Below are 24,489 nucleotides of genomic sequence, written 5' to 3'. Positions count from 1 at the left end.
CCAGGTCTGTCCAGCGTCCTCCCCCGCCACTTGATCCAACTCACCACCAGGTGGTGATCAGTTGACAGTTCAGCCCCTCTCTTTACCCGAGTGTCCAGAACATATGGTCGCAGGTCAGCTGATACGATTACAAAATCGATCATCGACCTACGGCCTAGAGCGTCCTGGTGCCACGTGCACTTATGGACACTCTTATGTTCGAACAGGGTGTTTGTTATGGCCAAACTGTGGTTAGCACAGAAGTCCAATAACAGAGCACCGCTCGGGTTCAGATCAGGGAGGCCGTTCCTCCCAATCACGCCCCTCCAGGTCTCGCTGTCGTTACCCACGTGAGCATTGAAGTCTCCCAGCAGGACAACAGAGTCTCCAGGTGGAGCACCCTCCAGCACCCCCCCCCCCCCCCCCCCAGGGACTCTAAGAAGGCTGGGTACTCTGAACTGCCACTCGGCGCATAAGCGCAGATGACAGTCAGGACCCGTTCCCCGACCCTAAGGCGCAGGGAACAAACCCTCTCGTCCACCGGGAAAAACCCCAACGTACCGGCAGCAAGCCGAGGGGATATTAGGATACCCACCCCAGCCCGCCGCCTCTCACCAGGGGCAACTCCAGACTGAGACAGAGTCCAGCCCCTCTCCAGGGGACTGGTTCCAGAGCCCAAGCCATGCGTAGAGGTGAACCCGACTATATCTAGCCGGTACCTCTCAACCTCACGCACTAACTCAGGCTCCTTCCCCACCAGAGAGGTGACATTCCATGTCCCTATTGCCAGTCTTGGCAGCCGGGGGTCAGTCCGCCAGGGCCTCCGCTCCTGGCCGCCACTCGGCACACAATGCACCCGACCCCTATGGCGCCTCCTGCGGGTGGTGGGCCTGCGGGAGGATGGGCCCATGTCTCCTCTTCGGGCTGTGCCCGGCCGGGCCCCATGGACTAAGGCCCGTCCACCAGACGCTCGCCCTCGGGCACCCTCCCCGGGCCTGGCTCCAGGGCGGGGCCCCGGTAACCCTATCCCGGGCAGGGTAAACTGTTCCCTCGGTGTCCTTTTCATAAGGGTCTTATGAATCGCTCTTTGTCTGGTCCCTCACCCAGGGCCAATTTGCCATGGGAGACCCTACCAGGGGGCAAAAGCCCCCAGACAACATAGCCCCTGGGATCCCTGTGACACACAAACCCCTCCACCACGATAAGGTAGCGATTCAAGGAGGGGAGCTAATTGTTATTTACTAGCTAATCTTAAATGACTGTTCAGTACAGAAATGAAGCCCAAAAATTATGTTTTACTGTCCTGTGGTCTCAGCCTCAGATACTTATCAAATCACACAAAGCTCTTGTAGAAACAAACAAACAAATGAAAAAAATATGTTCTCCTTCATTTCTGTCAAACAAAGTTGTATGACACGTTTGCAGCGGTTAGTATCATGGTTGCTAGGCAACCTGGAAAGCGCGACGGAGACTAGACCGTCCCATACAGCCCATGTGTTTGCAACAAACTTGCCGTTTATTTTGCAAATCGAGCTCAACACTGCCCCTAGCATCCTGGAGCACTTCCGTTGTGATTTGGAGTTTGCATGTGTTTTGGATTTTGCATGTGTTTTGGAGTTTGCATGTGTTTTGGAGTTTGTACGTGTTTTGGAGTTTGCATGTGTTTTGGAGTTTGTACGTGTTTTGGATTTTGCATGTGTTTTGGAGTTTGCATGTGTTTTGCAGTTTGCATGTGTTTTGCAGTTTGCATGTGTTTTGGAGTTTGCACATGTTTTGGAGTTTGCATGTGTTTTGGAGTTTGTACGTGTTTTGAAGTTTGTGCGTGCTATTTGGAATTTGTAAGTGTTTTGGAGTTTGTACATGCTTTGTCTCTAGGGGCCACCGTACATTACAGCCACAAACATGAATCAATTTTATTGGAATTCCACGTGAAAGACCAATACAAAGTGGTGTACACGTGAGAAGTGGAACGAAAATCATACATGATTCCAAACATTTTTTTACAAATAAATAACTGAAAAGTGGGGTGTGCATAATTATTCAGCCCCTGAGTCAATACTTTGTAGAACCACCTTTTGATGCAATTCCAGCTGCCAGTCTTTTAGGGTATGTCTCTACCAGCTTTGCACATCTAGAGACTGAAATTCTTGCCCATTCTTCTTTGCAAAACAGCTCCAGCTCAGTCAGATTAGATGGACAGCGTTTGTGAACAGCAGGATTCCAATAAAATTGATTCATGTTTATGGCTGTAATGTGACAAAATGTGGAAAAGTTCAAGGGGGCCGAATACTTTTGCAAGCCACTGTATATATGTGCGTGTGTGTGTGCATATGTGTGTGTGTGTGTGTGTGTGTGTGTGTGTGTGTGTGTGTGTGTATGTATATATATATAGTCAGAAGGTCTTCATATAATGGCTGCTGAAAGACATTCAAGGGTCAGGCTACAGGGTGAGATTAAGAGGGATTCACTAAGTGTACTTAAGGCCAGCTCATAGTCAAAGTCCGCATATTGCTCTTGTCAGATAAAAAGGTTGCACCACTCAAATGTTTAACTACACTTTTCAAGAAGTGAAACATAAGGCAGTTTTTCAGCTTTCTGACCATGCGCTGCTGAAACATGAAACACGCAGTCCTCCCATTATAGTGCTCACTCTGTTCTTCATGCTTTAGAGCATGCACCTGATATTACCTCAGTTCTTTGTACACATGTAGAGTTACTTCAGTGATTCATAAAGGGGCTTTATAAATAAAACAGAGTTGCACTGACGTGATTTTCCCGTGGTGGTTATTGTACTATAATAAATCCACTTTTAATGATTTGAAAAGTACAAAGGACAACCGAGTGCTACACCCTACCTGACAGCATTATAGTTGGTAGTCCTTGAAGACTGCTGGTCCTTATCAAAGTTAGGACTATACCATCTGGTTACCAGGCTCCGGGATGTAGTCGGTGTGTCTGGTCTTGCTCTGGAGTGGTTTCAGTTATACCTTTCCAATAGAAATTTTAGTGTTTTTGAAAATCAGTTTATGTCATACTCTAAGGACCTGGCATATGGGGTGCCGCAGGGTTCAGTTCTGGGACTTATTCTTTTTCTCTTGTACATGTTACCTCTAGGACTTATAATTAGGCAGTTCCCCTTATCACTTCTATGCTGATGATATTCAGCTCTACTGCTCTTTTAAGCCGATGGAAGTCCAAAAACTTTTCTCTTTAATAAAATGTTTAGCTTCCATTGAACAGTGGCTTGGAGACAACTACTTGCAGCTGAACTCTGAGAAGTCAGAAACATTCATTATTGCCCCCGACAGCCAAATAGCTATAATCAAACAGCATCTTGGTTCTCTTGGCTCCTCTGTCCAGCCGAGTCTCAGGTATTTTGGTGTTATTTTTTTATTCCGCCAAGTCCCTAGAGCAACACTCTCGTCAGTTAATTAGGAACTGCCTTTGTCAGCTAAGAACTATCTCCAAACTACGAACTTTGTTGTCTAAATCAGAGTTAGAAATGGTTATTCATGCTTTTATTTTATGCTTAGATTACTGTAACAGTCTTTTTGTCTCTTTGAGCAAAAATAATCTTGATCGTTTCCAGTCAGTCCAGAATGCTGCTGCAAAGTTGTAAACAAAGACACGAAAAAGAGAGTACATTACACCAGTTTTATGCCCATTACATTGGCTTCCAGTAGAGCTGGGCGATATGAGATTTTTTCATATCACGATATGTTTTTTTCATTTCAGGCGATAACGATATCTATCACGATATAAGCCAAATAACTATATTTGTAAGATTTAAATGTGCCGTTGCTCACAAGTAAAATGTGAAATAATCAGCAGCTTGTTTTTAAATATTTATTTCCCATAATAAGTTCAACAGGGTAGATGTACTTAAGGAACATGAGACTTTTTCAGATAAATAAAGGCAAATATTGCAAACTACACAAAAGGCAGCCGCTAAAGCGTTTAAGTTTCAAAATAGAACAAATGAAACAGACTAAATTGTCAATTCCACTTAGAAACAAAATATTAATTCTAAAAATAAATCTTAGTTTGTTTTACAGAAGAACAGACAAAACTGACTAACTTTTGTCAATATCAAATAAACTGAGAACTAAAAGGAAATTCTCAATCTCTCCTTGTTGTATAGCTTAGCTTTTCAAACAGTTTTAACAGTTACTTTAGTCTGACAAAAGCCGAATGACGAATTAGCGCTTCCAGTCAGAGACTGAGGCTACGTCCACACGTACACGGGTATTTTTGAAAACGGAGATTTTCCGTTTTCGTTTTAAAAAATAATCCCGTCCACACATAAAGGCAGAAATGAAGGAAAACGCTGCTATGAACATGCCAAAGCAGCAGGTGGCGCTAGATTCCTAACCGTGCAGAAATGTTGGCCAATCAGAAGTCTAGAAGCCTCGGTGGGAAAAAGTAAACAAAGCTGCGGCATAGAAGCAGAACCGAGTCGTATGTGTGGAGGGACAGTAACTGTGTGTATATGTAAGCATTTAAACACTGCAGAGAGTAGAATTAACAGTAACAGTATTGTAGAAATTCATTTCACCGAAACAATAACGCGGCGCACAGTGTGACGCATGCACCAGTTTATTGTATTTCCAGACTTGCTTTCGGCACAATTTACAGTGCACGCTACTCTGTTTTTTGTCAGACTTGAAATAGCCGAAATACCTTCACACTACGGAACTTCTATGGCTCTTCCGTTCGACAATCTCTCCGGCATTGGAACCATCATCTGTTTTCTCTTCGGTCACGCTCGGTTGATTTTTCTAGTCGGCACACTCATTTCCTCCATTATGCGCTGGCTCCATTACCCGCTGGCTGCTTCCCAAACAAACACACGTGCGGCTTGGCACTTGTGCTGTACGTAGCAAGTCACGCGACGTGACGCTGCGGCTGTGATTGGTTCAGCTCTGCGCTACTGAATTTGGATCGGCTGACCTTTTTTTTTTTTTTTTTTTTTTAAGAGGACAAGAGCGGCGAGGTCTATCGCGATAGCTTAATTTCTCTATCGAGTAAAAGTTATATCGCGATACATATCGTTATCGTTCTATCGCCCAGCTCTAGCTTCCAGTAAATTTTAGAATTCAAAATCTTAGCATTGACTTTTAAAGCTCTGAATCATGATGCTCCTGCCTACATTTCTGATCTTTTAGAACCCCACGCCCCTCTCTGGAACCATGAGAACATCTAAGGCTGTTGGTAGTCCCACGAACACATTTTAAGACCAGAGGAGATAGATCTTTTAGATAGTCTTTTAGTGGTCTTAAATGCCATAAATCTGTTAATCTAGGCCTCGTCTTTTAACAGTTAACACTGTTAGAATGAGATTGCGGATACAAGCAAAAGAAATGAGCTTAGTATGAGGGGTGGGCAGGCTTTTCCTTAGCGATAAGGTGAGGAATTCAGTGATTTGGGAGGGGCTCAGAGTAGAGACCGCTAGTCCTTCACATCAAAAGGAGACAGATGAGGCCGTCACCTTCTGGGTAAGGTGGTCCAGTCAGGTATGTCCTACTGGGAGGAGGCCTCAGTGTAGACCCAGGAGAGATTACATTTATCAGCTGGATGATTTATTATTTTTAATATTATATTTTAACTTTTATTGAAATCGTTTCATTCATTTTCAAGCAACGTGCATCATTCATAATGCAAGACACAATGCACCACACTTTTCAGTCACGATTTAGTCGTTTTTCTAAAGTTATTTTTTGTCATATTTTAGTTATGCGTGAACATCTTTTGTAGTGGCTTGTTTTGTTATGATATTTAACATCAGTTTATTTTAAGTGTTTTTCTTCTTCTTCGCTGTCTGTCTGGAGTATGTTCATAATGCACGATGCGAGGTGAGGCATGATTCATTATTGAAGAATGTAATTAATGGTTCCAGTGCCTTTGGTCAAAGTCAAAGTAAACTTTATTGTTATCTCCGCTATATCCAATGCAGCATATAGAGAGACAAGACGACGAGGCTCCGGTTACATCAGTGCAAAAAAACCTAATAAATAGATATAAAAGAAGTAAGAAAATAAATATATTTGTTATTACAGAGGTGTGTTATTAGTTTTTGATGTTGTTCATTAAGCGGTTCTCAAATTTAACTTGATATCTAAGTACTTCTTAGCTTTAGACTAGTCAGTTAGTCTATTTTCCCCCCCACTTATTTAGTTGAATAAGAAATTAGTCGCCAGGAATATCCCTATTTATGATATACAGTATAAAATCATCACCATAAAAAAGGGTGCAATGTTGGTCATAAAAGTTATAATCTAATAAAATTTGACAAGTGTTTTGGCGCTCCATAGTAGCCCTCCGTACAATACAGGAACCATGTACCGTATTTCCCAGACTACAAAGCGCACCTGAATATTAGCCGCACAAGCTAAAATCAGGGGAAAATCCTGTTTTGTACATACATTAGCCGCACCTGACTAAAAGCCGCAGGTGTTTCAATGTTGACTTATCATATATAAGAGAATATGCACAAAAGGAATTGTCAGGAAAGAGATGGCTGTTTGGAGACACACCCCTTTTATTAATATTTTGAAAAACAAGTTATGGGTACATATTTGCACAACTTTTTAGGTATATGTAAAAGTAGCAGTAATTACAAGTACGAAACATGTACTGTGCTTCATAAACGAGTAACAAATGTAGTACATAACAATAACCTACAGCACATCAGAAAAATAGATTCGGCCTACCTTTTAGGCTCAGGTGCAGTGACACGGCTTTAACAAGAAGAAAAGTCAGTCATTCACCACCATCTTCCTGCGCACTAAAACCACCAAAGTCCTCTTCTCCAGTGTCGAAACGAACAGGCTCAGGATGGCTTCGTCATCCACTCTCAGCTCCTTTCCTTCGTTGTCACTTTCAAAACCAAAGAAATCCTCGTTGTCAGTGTCAGAGTCGAACACCCTCAGAAGGGCCGTGGCGGTGTCCTCCTCTTCATCATGCAGCAGTCCAGCCCTTCGAAATCCGTTGGTGATCATGGATGTTTTCACACTTTTCCACGCTGTCAGATTCCACCGGTGGAGTTGAGCATAACTTGCTTTTCGCAAGTTTATCATCCACACCTCCCGCTGAACGCGTAGCGCTACTTTGAGTTTGTTTTTCGCGCTACTTGTACGGCACTATGTTGCCTGGCGGATGGACATGTGACCAACATACCACTCTTGAACCCCGATACTGTGTGTCTGATCACATGCCCTTCCGCCAGGCAACGTAGTGCCGTACAACAGCGGAACAAACAAAACAAATTGTCTTACGATATGACAAAAATCATGGACAATCCATAGAAAAGCCGCACCTGACTAAAAGCTGCAGGGTTCAAAGCTGGTGCAAAAAGTAGCGGCTTATAGCCCGACAATTACGGTAATAATTAAAATGTGAATAATCAAATGTGTCATTAATTAATTAAAATTTGAAATGCATAATTACCCAAGTTCTCCCCATGTTTGCATCGGTTCTCTCCAGGTACTCCGCCTTCCTCCCACAGTCCAAAGACATGCTGGTAGTGGGAGCCCACTACCCTGACAAAGATAAGCGGAAGAGAATGGATGAATAATTATCGAATTTATTTATATTTATTATTTATTTTGTTTTTCAATTTTAATTAACAAATGTCAGATTTAATTAATTATTCCAAATATGAAAAAACTGAAACTATGACAGTAAAACACTAACTCAGCTGATGTGTACAGAAACATTAGGTATTGGTGATGGCATCCGTCTTTAATATACAGTCTGTTTTATGTCTAGTAGCAATCTTGGAAAAGATTCACGTCTAACGTAAACAGTTCTACATTAAATATCTCGACAATGATTCAGAGCTGCATGAGGACCAGGTGATAAACATGTGAGGACTGGTCAATAAGCTAGCAGCTTTACTCCTGAGGTGACCAGCTGATCAGCGTCAGTTATCAGTTGTGCAAAAGATAAGATTTATTAATGCCAAACATGTGTATAGATATTGTAGTCTTTATGCAGTTTTGCTATATTATCTTTACACATTGGATAACAGGTATGTGGTGCGCGTAGTGTTGTTTTTTTGTTTTGGGTTTTTTTTTTTGCTGTCTGTTTTCCAAAAGCAAATTTTAGGCTGCATCTGTAAATTTCATATTTCAAATGTACTTTATGCATTTATAATAAGCCCTGCTCTTCCTAACCCAGCTGTCTTTCTGTCATTTTATGGTTTCTTTTGAATTTGGTCTCTCAGACCTTATTTCTATGGCAACAGATGGCAAAGTCCATCTTTGCAGAGTGTGTGTGTTTGTGTGTGAGTGCATGTCTCTGTTTGTATGTGACTGGGAGTGTGGGTATCAGGCCTTTTTTTTTTTTTTAGGAAACATTTTCCATCATTAGCTATGAGACCATGTGTGACTTACAGCTAATGAGAAGGAACACTGTGGGTTCACCTTATGGCAGTTAGACACCACAATAACATGATCTAATAGTTGTGGTAGTTAAATGGAAATGTCTAGGATGTTGTGTGTAAGTATATCTGTTTGTTTAACATCTAATTATTGATTTCATGTGCTTTCACTAACTATATTTAGCCTTTAATTTATCCAGGTAAAAATGTCATTGAGATGAAAAATCTCATTTCCGAGAGAGTGTGTGTGTATATATATATATATATATATATATATATATATATATATATATATATCAGTCATGTACTTGTTTTGAGGCTGTGGCTCAGGTGGTCGAGATGGTCTACGAAAGATTACCAGTGCCAAAGGAAAATCCCCAGCATCCCCCGATTCATCCATCAGAATGCGAGTGTGTGTGCATGAATCAAAGTTTGTTTTCCTTGACCACGAGCATTTGAACAAGCTTACAAATCCAGTAGCATTGCTGAAGACTGATGGTCTGAGTTTCAGCTGTCATGATGTGGCCATTAACTAACATGAACTTGTAGCTAAAGCTGTTCAGGTAAACATGGGAAGCAACTGGTTATTTGATTTGATTTGATTTAATATTCCTTTATTAGTCCCACAAGGGGAAATTTCATAAGGCTGCCGACCTATTGCACGCAATGGCGGCGCCATCTTACCCTCTGACCATACATACATTACACAAAAACGTCACATGGGGAAGACAGGTCAGAGAGGTATAACAATGGAAAATGCACCACATGAGGAAAGATAAGGAGAGAAAAAATAACTCCCCCCAGACTGAGCTCCAACAGGGAGATCAGTTTGAGAACAGAAAAAAACACCTCTGCACAAAGATCATGAAAAAACCCTTAATACACCAAAGAAACACATGACAAGCAACAGGGGTGGGTAAAGGGTGAGAGACAGCCCAATTAGACAGTACATGGCCCACAGCCTGTGTGCTGGTCTCCTTGATCCACCGCCAGCATCGGAAGGGAATAAGCGTCGAAGGCGTTTGGAGGGGGGATGAGTGTATGTCTGCATGTGTATATATGTCTGTGTGCGTGTGTGTGTGTGTATGTGTCCAGAGTTCAGCTGAGACAGTGTCCTTCGCCCTGCCAGGCTAAGTAAACAGTCTTCCAGCCAACCCAGGTGGCCTTGCATGGAATGGGAAGAACAGTCTAAACACAGTCGTTATCAGCAAGAACCCTGTAATCATGGTTCCGAATAGGTAGATATCTTCAGCACTCAGGCTCACCCAAGCCCAAACTTCTCATTGAGAAAGGGGTGTCAATTGCATTCAGAGACCAGTTGATCAAATCCATAATTCTCTTTTAGGTTTTAGAGAACAGACTGTGAGAGAGTGTTCCAGGGAAAAGTAATACAAAAAACACGAGACTAGACAAGGACATAGGCTAAGCAGGGAAGCTAAGGGAGAGGAAGAGGAGGAGAGGAGAGAAGTGCGACTGCCTTCATCAAGAGCAAGAACCTATTGCATAACATATTGTTATGGCTAAAGCTGATGCTAACCATAACCAAGCCCCAGAGCCAAGAATTTGTAATGCCCCGTCTCTGCTATATATGCATATGGCTAACTGGGTTATTGCATTTCCCTGAATCTAAGCTGGAGGGCTCTTGGAAGCGATTTCAATGCACAATTATCTCCCCTTTTGTGTTTATTGGGTTGTAACTGTGGGAAACAGATGAAGGTATCATTGGTTACACTGTGTGACCCCGGTCAAGTATTATGCAAACCTGTCTGACAGGTTTACTGGGCTTCGTGCTATCGTCTCACCCCTGCAGATAGGCGGTGGTGTGGGGTGTGCATCACAATGGAGAGTTTCTTTTGTCGCCAAATGGAAGCAGCATCTATGTCTGCTCAAAGGAACAGAGAAACTCTCTGTTTGTCTAAGGTTCACATCACGCTCTAAGGGCTCTTTGTTGTTGACATCAGTGAATGCTGTGGCATGCTGACTCGCCCCTCCCACGCATCGATACCAATACTGCAAAAACATCCCTGAAAGGAAACGGCACAACACATCCTGCTAACCAGGATGCGTCGTGCCATAAAATAAAAAGCTGAAAAGTTGGTTTTAATATTTTATAACAAAATAATAACTTGCAACCTTGACTTGAAACATGATTTAATAAACATTCACTGGGAAGAAAGCAGGGCTTGTTAAACCAGAAACAACAAAAACTATTGTGAGCACTACTACAATGTGCTCCTTTCAACCCTTTAGGTTAAGCAATGGCTAGGTGGTGTAGTGCTTTTGGTGGCAATTTGCCATCCGTTTCCTACTTAACCTGTTTACAATGCACTTTTGTTGCTTATTTTTATTTACATGTTGAAAATAAAGCCATCAAAAGACTTTGAAATAAAAAACATACAAGCCACTTTCTCCGACATTTAGGCTCATAAACATTTTTCTTTCAAAATTTTTTGGTGAACTTTAACCTAATTTTGCTCTTTAACAAAATATCTTCAGGTATAACATGCTCTCACTCACAGTTTAAAGAAAACCAGTGGAATTTATTCCTCAACCTGAGATGAATAAAAACAAGCTCCGTGGAAAGTAGTCTAACTGTAGTCTAACTGAATCCATTTGGATAATGGGAACTGTGGGTTCCATTACCAGCTTCATCATCTTTCATCTGCTCCATTTAGAAGTTACCACAGTGGCTCATTTGCTTCCACCTCACGCTATCTCCATCGTCCTCCTCTGTCACACCAGCCCTCTGCATGTCCTCCTTCACTACATCCATGAACCTCCTCTGTGGCCTTCCTCTTTTCCTCCTGCCTGGAAGCTTCATCTTCAGCATCTTCCTCTGCACGTGTCTAAAAAATCTCAGCTTTGTGTCTCCAAACTGCCCAGCCTGAGTGGTCCCAGTTATACTCTATCCTTATTGGTTCAGGAATCATTGGCGCTGGAAGCTAAAAAACCTTTCATGCTTTTGCCATCGTACCTGCATGGAAAACAAAAGCTTATTGGGAAGTGTTTACAGCTTTCAATTATTTTGTTACAAACTCAAAGTCTTCTTTGTTTGTAGTTTTCAAAAATTACTAATGTGCTCGACTATTATATCATTTTAGCACATTCACTCTTCATGCTGTCCTCAGCAGGGCCGAGGCACAAATAATGTTAGGGAACTCCAGTCACCTGCTCGAAAAGCTCTTGGGGTAAACTATTTTTGTATTTCCTAATCAGAAATGTGACGCTACAGTACTCTCAGTCAAACTGACCCTGCTTAAGAAAGCTCTTAACTGAATTTGTGTCTCTAAGTACTAAAGAAAGGTGCTTCAATGTTTCCTTTATTGCCTCCTTCAGCAAGGGGGGTGCTTCACCATCCTTTATCAGAGGAAAAGCAATAAAGCCATGCAATCTTTTATGCAGCTTTGTGGACTGGTGCCAGCTGAACTACCTCCAGATCAACGCCAGTAAAACCAAGGAGCTGGTGGTAGACTTCCGCAGGCACAAGCATTCTCCACTGCAACCACTGAACATCCAGGGTATGGACATTGAGGCTGTGGACAGCTACAGGTACCTTGGTGTTCATCTGAACAACAGACTGGACTGGACTCATAACTCAGATGCCCTCTACAGGAAAGGGCAGAGCAGGTTGTACCTGCTGCGGAGACTCAGGTCATTTGGGGTGGAGGGCCCACTCCTGAAGACCTTCTATGACTCTGTGGTGGCTTCTGCTATCTTTTATGGTGTGGTCTGCTGGGGCGGCAGCATCTCTGCTGGGGACAGGAAGAGACTGAACAGGGTGATCCGAAGGGCCAGCTCTGTTCTAGGATGCCCTCTGGACCCAGTGGAGGTGGTGAGTGACAGGAGAACGGCGGCTAAGCTGTCATCCCTGTTGGACAACGTCTCCCACCCCATGCAGCAGACTGTGACAGCACTGAGCAGCTCCTTCAGTGGGAGACTGCGGCACCCACGGTGTGGGACGGAGAGATTTCGCAGGTCTTTCCTCCCCACTGCTGTCAGACTCCACAACAAAGACTTTAACTGAACAAACACACACATCCACACATGTGCAATAACACTAAGTGCAATAATCTTTTCTGGCATCGTTGTATTTTTACTCAGTTGTATATAGCATTCGTATTCTATTTTTATCTTATTGTATATTTTTATTCTATTTTATTCTACTGTATATAGTATATTATTTTATTCTATTCTGTACAGCTGTGTACTGTATTTATTCTTATTGTATTCTAATTTTTGCGTCATAACTTTTGCACTGTCCACTTCCTGCTGTGACAAAACAAATTTCCCACGTGTGGGACTAATAAAGGTTATCTTATCTTATCTTATCTTATCTTAGCTCATCATGCAAACTGCTCTGCTGCTGTATTTCCCACCTTGTTTGAAACCATCACTAAACTTTGAAAAACTTGATAAACACACATGGTAATGTTTCCACTATGTTACTTGTTCCCTCGTGTGAAGAGTGGGAGTGGTCTTATGTATTTTCTGTAAATAAAGATCATTAGAAAAAAAAATCAAGCTCTAGTGGAAGTCAGATTTCATTTCTTGTCTTAATTTTTGTATTTCCAGATTTCAGAATCATTAATTTTACTCAAAGACACTGGATGCCTTGATAAATGCAGCAGTTAACAGCATCACCTCTTCAGTAGAAAGTGGACATTTCTTAATATTTTCATTCACATTTTTGATTAATATATAATTTTTTTAAACCTTGATAGATATTTTCTCAGGCTTCTCCACATTTATGTAGTCTGAGAAGCAGCTGGACCTTAAAATTGTGCTTTTTCGTAATCAATCTTTGTGACGTTGTAGTTTGAGCAAAGTGAAGCAGGGACAGGTGCAAATTGCTTCATGTGCCCATTAACCATGTCTCTGGTGTGTTATATGACAAGTGACGAGCATTAAATGGAAGTGAATCGGGGTGAAAAACGGCTGCTGCAGAAAAGAGTCCTATCCATCTCCATAATCGTACAGCAGAGTGCTTTTAAATATTTATACTGGAAAGGGAAAAACTCAAAAATTACAAATAATAAGTGAGACTGGTTTTGTCCTTTTTTCCTGCCTGAAGGATGTTCCAGAATACTCAAATTTATGTAAAACTAATTTAAATGATAAAATCTGTGCTTTGGGACATTTTAACGAGGCTACATCGGCAAGGGGGGGAACCTGAGGGGTGTATTAAAAAAGTGAGATGCGAACTGCTCAGAACAAATCTTAGTTTGGATTCAAGTTTCAAAAGTTAAGCTCAGTCATTAAAGCTAAATAATGGGGCAGCACCACAGAAGAGAGGTGGGGAAAAAAGTTTGTAATAGCATAAAATCAAATCAATAAATGAGCCAGATCCACGACGCAGAGGAGAATTAGGACAGAACGCCTTAATGTGGGTTTACTTGTTGAGAAAATCAACATCTCGTGTTTTGCACGTGGAGACTGCTTTATTTGTTTTACATTTAGGTGGTATATGAGGTGATATTTTTATTTAGTTTGCTGTATATTAAAATATTGTACAAAGGATTTACTTTATACAATTTATTAGCATTTTTTTTAATCATATTGGAAATGAAACTTTTTAGATGGGTGAAGTGTATAAATCAATATTGCATTTTTTCTCTGTTCTTTAGAGATTGAAAAGGAGTAGGTGTAAAATATTGCAAAATCTTAACCTTTGCAGATTGGTTTTATTGGTTTCATCTTTTTGTTTTTGTCTCTTTAGATGACACTGATGGGCCTCCTCGTTCTCCTGCTACAGAGTGCCAGGTGAGAAAGAAACTCTAGACATAAGTTACTGTCAGGCTTTTCAAAGGTGTGTAGTACTTTTTTGTCCCTTGTCCTTGGGGTCAAAGTTGCTGTTACTGAAAACAATGGTAGATTCAGTTCAAATCAGTTTTATTATATAGCGCCAAATCACAACAACAGTCACCTCAAGGCACTTTCATATTCCAAGGTAAAGACTCTACAAAGTTAAAAAGAAATCCTATCAGGCTGTCTGAATGTTATGGGCAAGCATTTGGCGACAGTGGAAGGGAAAAATCCCTTTCAACAGGAAGGCAGGGATTAGGACAGTGAGACAACATCGCCACCTTCAGGTTAAGTTGTAATCACAATTTTACAGTGGACCCACTGTAAAAATTAAATAAATAGATGATAATGATAATAATTACAAATCTATAGTAGTTGGTGGGGAAAAAAGGAAATTTTATTGTCATTAATTGTTTATTTAATACTAGTGGGGGATGTCTTTACCACGAAAACTGTAAAACTTTAAAAACTGTAAAAATTCAGTGAAAAGTCCAAAATTGACGTCCCTTTTCACATTTTCCAAAGTCATCCAGTGGGCCAGATTGAGTGTTTGCGGTGCTGCTTCTGGCCTCTGGGCCTTATGTTTGACATCCCAGCTTCGCAACAGCAACATGGGTGAAGAATGCTTAAAAGGGAGTCTTTTATGTGAATTAGATTATATTTATCTGGACCTGTAAAACAGTTATTAGCAATACTTTTAACTGACTTTCTGTGTTCCTCCTCATTCATCCCTCCAGCTGGTCCACCTGCTTGGCGTGGCTATCTACCGAGCCCTGGATTGGGGGCTGGATGACACTGAGGAGCGCGAGCTCAGCCCACAGCTGGAGCGCCTCATCGAACGCATGGCGGCAGGGGATCAAAGCGGAGGGGGCTACAGCACCGCCGGAAACGCAACAACAGATGAGGGGTACAGTGGACAGGAAGAGGAGGAGGAGGAGGTAGAGGAAGAGGAGGACCGGGAGGACATAATCAGGCCGGTGTGTACGTTCCGCCAGGTGATGGCGCTGTGTGCATCTCGACTGGCAAACCCAAGTCTGGCTCCGGAGCACTACCAGGCCGTCTGCAGGGCTCTGTTTGTTGAGACCCTGGAGCTGCAGACCTTCCTCGTCAAGATCAGAGATGCAAAGGAGGTACGCTGAGTTTGTTATCATCTCGTCATTTTATGTTTTGTTTTTTGTATTCATAGGATAGACTGGAATGTTAAAAAGAAGAAAAACAATAAAGAGTTGACTCAGCAGCGTAATGCAATCTCAGGTTTCAGCTGTCCTTGAAAGCATCAGGTGTGTGCCACCTGTAAACAGGTGTAAACAAGAATAACTGACACGCCACAGCTGCTGCTTCAGTGGTGTAGTGTTTGTGTGTGCCCTCTAAATGTGAAATTCTTACAGCCTTTCTCCATTAATATTCCTGTTTACATCCTGCAGACTGATAAATGACTGAAGAAGCCGCCTCCACAGTTTCCTCCAACTACTCAACCTTAAATCTGACTTGCGGCGTGTCACTGCAGTGTTTCTGCTTTTTGGTCGATATTTAGCAGAAACATGGTGCAGAAAGCTGTTTACATGAGTACATGCAGATGGTAGACTGACACTGTGTCATTCTAGCAGATCCAGATGAGGCAGAGAGCCTTCAGTCCAGAGTCGTTGTTAGTTAATACCTTTCTGTTTCAGCAGCTGTATCTCCGCCTGATTTTACCCTCCAACCCAACCCAAAAATTTTTAAAAAGGCAGGAGACAGGAGTCAGGCAGGAGTCTCCTTGAGCTGAGACTTTTGCAGATGACATTGTGATCTGTAGTGAGAGCAGGGTACAAGGCGCAGAGATGGTGAAGTTTAGATGAGTTTAAACACTTGAGGTCGACCATCCAAAGCAATGGACAGTGCACAAAAGAGGAGAAGAAGAGAGCATGAGACGGGTGGATTTGGTGGAGTGTCAGGGATGACTTGTGACAGAGGGATATGAGCAAGAGTGAAAATAAAATAATTTTAAAAGGGTGTTAAAATTGGAGCTTCCAGGCAGGGGGAAAATAAACCTCAGAGGAGATTCATGAATGTAGAGAAGGAGAACATGCAGAGGGTTGGTGTGCCCGAGGGCGATGTGAGCGATGCTAGAATAAGATGGAGGCAGATGTTGCAACCCCTAAAGGGAGCAGCCAAATGAAGAAGAAGAAGACAACTGTCTGAATAATTTACTCAGGCGGGGCAACAAAAATGATATGAATGGCTTCATATGTATTGTTAGCAACTAACATTAGTGATGGTTTATTAATTAGCATTCACCCAAAATGACACGCTCACAGCTGTCCCATCAAGAACATATGGGAAGACTAATGAATGTAGACTTTATTCCGAGTCAGTCAGTGCAATATGCTGTAATTCTGGTTTCCACAACTTGATATATTATCAAGTTTTTGACTTGCTTACATCTTGATAGGTTTTCTGAAAAATTCCCGAAGCATCTCTATCACAAATACTTCAATTGATACTTTCATGTACACTTATTAGGTGCTAAAACAGTTGAAGTATTAGTGGACTTGCAGATGTTGAAAGCAATTAAAATGTCACATCAGCAGCTGAAGTGTAAACACTTCTGACAAAACACTGACAAATTGATTTGTGGATGCTTTTAAAATAAGTTAAAGTTATTCAAAGAATTCAGGGGGGGAAGAAGCAGGATGAGCTGGAACGTTTGGTTTTCATGGCCTTTATAAATGAATTTCTGTAAATAAGCTTTGGGTAACTGGATTTGTCTCCAGTGTCATATTTAACCATTTTATACCTTTTCTAAATTTGTAAAGTCAACAGAATCTCTGCAGTAATTTATGTTAGGGCAGGGCTATATGGCCAAAAATATTTATCACGATATACATTTGAAAATTTGCAATAACAATATAACTGACAATATAATTGACGCGAGACAAAATACAACTCCACAACTTTATTAGTGCAAAAAAAACCCCATCAATGTATTTTCACTTAAACAAGCAGCTGTTTTTTATGTGCATTAAAGTTATATAAAAAATTAACAGTGCAAATGCAAATTCCTTGCTGACAGTTTAACCAAAAGGCATTTCCAGTGGAAACTCGTCGACATATCCTGAGCATAACCATGTATAATATCCACAAAACTTAAAAAGAGGTTATACACACACAATAAGGTAATATTATGTTGAAGCACAGACCTGCTTTACTTACTATAGGTGGATGTGGGCATGTTTTAGAGGTAAAAATCAGTCGTCATGGACAACTGCTGCTGTCTACAAAAAATGTTTTTGTTGCCCAGATGCTGAAGAAGATCTCATCAGAGGAATCTCTGGAAGACAGATCTACGGCTGAACTGGACACTCTGAAACACAGAGACTGGGTGAGGGGAGAATTCAGTCTGTGACAGGGAGGACAGCAGTGTTGTTGCTCTGACACATGCACATGAGTGGTGTTGTTGTTTGCGTATTGCTTAATGCCAGGCCCGTCTGTGGGTGCAGCTGATGAAGGAGCTCAGGCAGGGAGTGAAGCTGAAGAAGGTGCAGGAGCAGCCGTTCAACCCGCTGCCCACCGAGTTCAGCCTCACGCCGTTCGAGATGCTCATGCAGGACATACGAGCTCGCAAGTTCCAGCTACGCAAAGTTATGGTGAGAGTTCAGACATGATGTAAAGAAGCTGAAATCAGTGGAGCTGTTTTTGCAGAGTAAGCACTTAAAGCTCTGAAATGTTTTCACTGGAAACTTGATAGGAGTCATCTCAGGGCAGACAGGAATCAGACTAGAGGCCTTTTTCAGGCACCTTACTGCATCATGCATGTATTGTAAACTGGCTTCACTGCAGAAAGAAAATGTTGTATGGGAGGCATGCATGTGGCAGTGAATCATCTCGAGGCCTTCTCCACAGGCAGATGCATAATTCAGCTTTACAATGCAAATATTAATAAAGGCCTTTCTCAGCCTTCTGCTGTTTTGGCAGCAGCTGCAGTTTTTTGAAAATACCAGCAGATTACAGCATGTGCTGTGATTGTGATTACAATTTCTATTTAACTTCTATACATTATAATGAGTATAGTATGGTGAGAGAGTCGGATATTTCTAATGTTCTGTTATAGTTTATAGGCAGCTTTCGATTCCAGAATATGCTCCTGGATGTGTGGAGTCTGTTTTATCTGCTTTGACTATGTGATGTTTATAACATGTTGCAATGTACTTTGATCAAGAGGCCAAAAAAGAGTCGCTGCTATCCATCTTAGCCTTCTGTCTATCTTGACAAAAGTTAGACTTAGGAAGTAAGCTCTGCATTGTTTCCTGGCTTATTCAGGTGGACGGTGATATTCCTACTAGAGTGAAGAGAAATGCTCATGAACTGATCCTGGATTTCATCAGATCAAGACCTCCACTTAAACCAGTAAGTGGGTTTAGGGGTTTTTTCCTCTCTCTGCGTTCTTGGCTAGCTTAGTGTTAGCACGCTGTCTGTGCAGGTGCTTGCAGAGAGCTGAAGTTATGTTAGCAGTGTAATGCTTCTGTCATGGATGCAGTCTCCACTTTACCATCGTGCGCTCGTGTTTTTGTGCAATAAAAATAAAAACTACCTCCAGTGGACAATGTTTAGTTTAGGTTTTTTTTCTTAATGCTGCCCTCTTTGATACATGCTAATAAATAATACTTAGATGTCCAGTAAATGTCTTATTTTTGTTTGGAAGTTTATTAAGCCTCATTTCTAACATTCACTGATATCATAGCACAGTGCTGTTTTCTTCTGTGTGGTTGTGTCATAGTTTTTAAATTTCAACATCTGGACATGGACTGCATAACCTGTACTGAGTAATCAAAATCTCTCTTCAAAGTACAAAAGTAATAAACTTATATTTATTTCTCACTCGTGGATGTGACCTAATTGCCTCTCTTCTTTAGGTTTCAGAGCGCAGCCTCCCTCCTCCTCCCCCACAGCAGCAGTCCCTCCATGACCGGGTCCTGGCTGAGATCAAGCAGGAGAGGAAGCTTAGACCAGTAGTTCCACCCAGCTCGAGACGTAAGGGAACAATCTTTGATGTTGGTGTTGATAGATAAAACAAAATAAACAGAACAAAGAATGCCACTAATCAAAAGGAGGTTCAAAAGCTCTGCATAGATTTGCATTTAGAGATTGTTGTTAAGACACAAAGTGCCAAAGGAGACCTGCGAGTCCTGGTTCACAGGCTTAAAGCGTGTGACACAAGTAAACCTAATTTCTGCTGTTTGGTATCCCTCCACTCAGTTTGGATAAGCTGGGAAAAGAGAGTTTGGACAGGTTTCATATTGCACATTTCACCATAGCATTTGCTTTTGCCCAAAAGAGATACCAGGTACCAAGAACTGGGTGATTAAATAAACTTTTATTTTCAGTTTGATGTTTGGCGAAAACCAAACACACGCCATCAGCACAAATACCTCAAACCAACTTCAAGCACGGGATGATTTGTGCTCATTTTGCATCCACATTTTGCCCGGGTACTCTAAAAGTAAAGAATCAAAGTGCTGCGGTGACCCAGTCAAAGTCTAAACCTCGACCTGACTGAAATACCACAGAGAGCTGCGCATAAAAACCTCAGTGAGCAATGCTGTAAAGAAGATTGGGCCAAAATTCTCCCTCAATGGTGTAAGAGACTGATAGTCACAAAGACAGCAATTACAGTTATTTGAAGAGGGAAATCCATGTTGTTATAATTAAGACGTAAAAGTAGTGACTGAGGTCACAAACCGACCAGGAAAGTGCTTACAGGAAATAGGTCAATGATCAAGTGAGCATTTTTTCCTTTCCTCATGGACGCCTGCATATTCTCTAGTTCTTTTTATGGCCACATGAGTCGCCCCCTGCTGACCATTAGAAAGAATGCAGGTTTAAGGCACTCCTGCCAAAAATGCCTGTACCGACCCAAGGCCTTCTGCAGGTCTTTCCCAACTTTATATTTCACACTCCACCACTGCACTGTTTAATAAAGGCAAAAATATTTTTTTTTAAAATAACCCTTCTCCCACTCTGCAATCCATATCCCAGCAAACAAACACATGGTTTAATTTTTTAGACCATATTTTAGAAGCAGTACACTGCTAATAGTCTTTAACAAGAATGTAAATATCATGGAGAGAATGTACGGTCAGGTATTTTATTAGGCATCAGGGACCTGTGACTGGGTCATTCCAGCAGTAAAGATAAAACACAGATCGTTTTTACCATGTAAAGTGTGATCATTAAGTTAACTTTAACATTGAGTTAAAAAACAAACAAACATATTCATAGTCTCCTTGGACAGGGCTTTAATAACCTGCTGCTATTGTTGGGTCACTCCCTGAGTGTCACCATGAGCCTAAAACCAAGGCACCGAGCAAGTATCAGCTTCTCTGTCAAGCTGGCCCTATTTTCGTTATAAGGACCATCACAGGGGACGAGAGTTGGGACTCTGTAATGGTTTTTAAACCCTGTCAATGACCTAAAAACTGAGCTCGCTTGTGTAGAGTCCAGCTGTACCATGCAAGCTGCAAGCTGCTGGATAGAAAGACCTACAAAGTACTTCTTTGATAAAGTGGTTGCATATTGTGTTTTGTTGTTCTGACTGGATGCACTTGCAGAATAAAGCACTCACAAGTACATATTAAACTACTGCCTAATCTATTGTTTGTATATAGATTAAGTAATGAAAGTTTATTTATATTGTCAGAAACCTCATCAGTCCTTGCAAGTGCTCAATAATGTTCTCATTATAATGAATATTATATTTAAATTTAAGCCTGTCTACAGCGTGTGTTTGTTGATCTAGTTGGCTTGCAGCTGCATGCAGTTGCCCTTTCAGAGGTGAATACAGTTGCATTAAACTGATGAAATAATTGCATCATAGTGAGTCTGGACATTCTGTACTGTAGCTTTTGAGAGTCACAACAATACTTTTCTATTTAGAGCTGCAGTACACATGAAGGTCATCTCACGTTTCATAAATATTGACCTGCTATTTTCAGATCAAGGTCAGCGTGTTTTAGTGTGCGGACTGTTTATAAAGCAAGCTGCCTTGCAGAGACTGAAATTAGTCAACTGGGACTGGCATGCTTTTATTCAGAAAGAGGAATCGAATGTCTTGACTTGTATCTGAAGGGAGTTTTTTATGCTGATATGTCTGTGGGTAAAATACAATTTAAGAATTAAAGTCAATCACTTGCTTTGTGCTTTTAGAGGACTTCCAATTACTGCTGTGTAAATGCAGACTTTAGAGTTATTTTCGAAACCATCAACCATCAAACCAATGAATTTAGCAGGTTTTGGCTGATCCACACACATTTATTATTATTTTTTTCCTTTAGTTTTTACTTATACCACCTTAAAAGTTTATGGAAGCATGGATTGACTGGCTACTTGGAAAAGTCCAGTATTTGTGTTATTTTTATCCTTTTTTTTTGGTCTCCTCAAACTCCTACAGGATTTTTTCAGCCATTTAATAGTGGTCTGCTTCTGCAGGGACTTTATAAAGAAGTTGTACTCTCAGTTTTGTGACAGAAAGGTGTTGATGCTGTTAATTGTTTTAGCTTGCTTTATTGTATATTTACCTTAAATGGACCAAAGTGCTACGCATTAGACCTACCGGAGCTGTTTGGACATAAAATCCATGTCGTGAAGCTCCCAGTGGACAGCTTTTGTGCTGATGTTAATGCCACAGGAGGAATCTATGAGGGAATAAATCTGTTGCAAGTGTGACGTACTGTTATAGTATTCAGTGAACTCTTTTTAATAACCCATTCTTTCACAAATGTTATTCAAAGGCAGACTCCAGGTGAGGTGTTTGATCTTATATGCCTGTGCCAATGAGGCTGAAAACACCTGAATTTAAAGATTAAGAGGTGAGGTCCATATAGTGTATTTGTAGGAATTTCAGTGTGAATAAATTTGGATAGGGCTAAAATTTAAATTAATCACAGTTAACATGATTCACTGAGGTTTGTGGCAGGTGGTTTAGGACAAATTGAGCCATAATATTACATCAGAACAGCACGTCTCATGTCATTGTTTGTATCCACTGGCTGTTTTTTTTTTTTTTTTTTAAATTTTGTTGTTTTTTGGGTTTTTTTGTATTTTTAATGAAGGAAGAGCAATTTCAGAATTGGCTCAGGGGGACTGTCAAAGTTATGAGTTTGGTGCCAAGGCTTTTGCTCCGGCCTGGAGCTTTTCACTGAGTCCTCACCAAGAATTTGCTGTTCTTGGAAGGTCGTGATGCCTATGAGTATTAACCCTTTCTGACAATATGAACAAAACTGAAAACAGAACCTTTCTGCAACTTATGGAATAAGGCGGAGCTGCTTCATTGCACTGACTCCAAAGTGGTACACAGGGTGCATCTGATTACTCCCTTCTGATCTCAGCACACCTGAGATTTTCTGGTTTCTGGTTTCTCTTCCCTCAGCATTTGGCTCTCTGCCCTGTCTGGCTCAGACGTGTCCCTGCAATGTCAAATCCACTTCATGCATCGACCTATCCGTGTCGGAGCTCGGACCCCGGCCACCAACCCGTCCTCGCATCCTGCTCAAGGCCCCGACCCTGGCCGAGATGGAGGAGATGAACATATCAGAGGTGAGCTGGAACTCTGTGATCTTGAAGGGGAATAGGAAAGTGGGCTCAGTGTTGTTTTTAACAGCAGCACACGCTCTGTTTCCCAATCTAAGTGGGTTAAGATTCCTCTCTGAGGAGGAAAATGAAACAGTGACTGGGAAGAATCGCTTTCTCTTTTGCACAAAGACTCAGCAACTTGGGAAATTCTTTCTTTCTCTCTTCTTGCTCTTGCTGTGTTACATCAAACATTAAAGCTCCCCTACGCTTTAGCACTTTAAAAACTATCCTCACATGTGCATGGGGGGAGATATCTGCAGGTCAAAACTGACTGCTGCTTAATCCAGAGGGAATGACATGTTTACAGTCTGCCTCCTCAGTCCTTTCTTTCATTTTCACCTTGCTTTCACATTTCATATTATACTACTGCTACGTGCTGCAAGTTTTTGGTTAGGAAATGAGGCATTGGGTATATGTCACAATCTCTCTCCTGCTTCTTTCCTTGCACCGAGTACATCTGTGACGGTTTAACGAGTCTCTCAAGCGTTTTAAACCTCGTCTGTGGCCATCCTGTAAGGCACTGCAGACAGCAACTACTTACTGTAATATCTCAGCTGTTCCAAACTAATTTAAAGTAGATTATAGTTTAAGCTGTGCAAACATTTCCACAGGGGTGATGTTTTCAATGTTACTCTGTTTGAATTGACCAGGAAAATGAGTCAGTTTGGATGGGATTAACATTAGCCCGGGATTCTAGGATTCCTGGAAATTTGACTTTTTGTCCAAATAGGATTTTCATTTAAAACTACAGGATGTGCTTCAGAGGAGGGGCCTCCAGAGGTTCATGCAGCTATTTTGCTCATTTCCAGTTTCTCCCTGTGGCTCTGACAAATGAGTTGAACCTGAACAGAAATTCAGAACAAAGGGCCTCCACCAGCCCCCTGGTGGAGGCCACCAGTTTGAGCACCCTGCCCTTAGAGCAGGGGTGTCGGACTCCAGGCCTCGAGGGCCGGTGTCCTGCAGGTTTTAGATCTCACCCTGGGTCAACACACCTGAATAAAATGATTAGCTCATTACCAGGCCTCTGGAGAACTTCAAGACAAGTTGAGGAGCTCATTTAGCCATTAAATCAGCTGTGTTGGATCAAAGACGCATCTAAAACCTGCAGGACACCGGTCCTCGAGGCCTGGAGTTCGACACGTGTGCCTTAGAGGGAAGACTCACAAGTGTCCACACGATCTGCCAGTGCCACACATCCCATTTACTGTCTATTTAAGCAGTTGTGTTTAGAGCTCCTCCTTTAGCAGTGAGATCTAGTCTGCAATACCTCTACAAACGCATTTTTGTGGCATTGTTTTCCTAAAGTATCATGCTTGTTTGGCTTTAAAACCTGAGAGCAGAAATGTCCACATGACACTTCCATCCAATTACATCAATACATTCCATCATCCTATAATTAAATATTTTGTCCTGATGAAAGTGGAAGAGACCACTGACGCCCACAGGGTACAAGCACACGAGATCCTAACCCAATCAAAGCACCAACTGTCAGAATATGTTTTGTAATAATAGTAGTTTTCCCTCTTTAAGACTCCCATAGACTTATGGCATTGTAGGATTTTGCTTTAATTTATCAAGTGTGTGTATATAAGGTGTGTCAGCTCATACATTAATATCAGAATGCTTATTTAATCCCACAAAACTGGACCCAATGCTGGCAGGCTCTCTTATGGTCTGTAATTGATACTCAGATTCAGAGAGCAACACTATGTTATTAAATC

At 41.5% G+C, this 24,489-nt stretch overlaps 1 protein-coding gene across 1 annotated transcript in view; it reads left to right on the top strand.

Annotated features, from left to right (window-relative positions):
* The window catches only part of spire2 (spire-type actin nucleation factor 2), a 55,030-nt gene that overhangs the window by 15,883 nt on the left and 14,658 nt on the right, over window positions 1-24,489 (top strand). The window contains exons 2-8 of the mRNA XM_085464781.1: window positions 14,076-14,119; window positions 14,899-15,291; window positions 17,442-17,522; window positions 17,623-17,787; window positions 18,461-18,547; window positions 19,054-19,171; window positions 22,566-22,732. Of these exons, the coding sequence (XP_085320907.1) occupies window positions 14,076-14,119; window positions 14,899-15,291; window positions 17,442-17,522; window positions 17,623-17,787; window positions 18,461-18,547; window positions 19,054-19,171; window positions 22,566-22,732 (1,055 nt within the window). The remainder of the gene's footprint in view (window positions 1-14,075; window positions 14,120-14,898; window positions 15,292-17,441; window positions 17,523-17,622; window positions 17,788-18,460; window positions 18,548-19,053; window positions 19,172-22,565; window positions 22,733-24,489) is intronic.

The sequence above is a fragment of the Copadichromis virginalis genome, linkage group LG7, assembly GCF_057382275.1.
Source record: "Copadichromis virginalis isolate Kocher_CV1m ecotype Utaka linkage group LG7, C_Virginalis_male_GT1.1, whole genome shotgun sequence".
NCBI classification, from domain to species: Eukaryota; Metazoa; Chordata; class Actinopteri; order Cichliformes; family Cichlidae; genus Copadichromis; species Copadichromis virginalis.
Note: the sequence above shows the minus strand (reverse complement) of the source record. Positions and strands in the feature narration are given on the sequence as shown.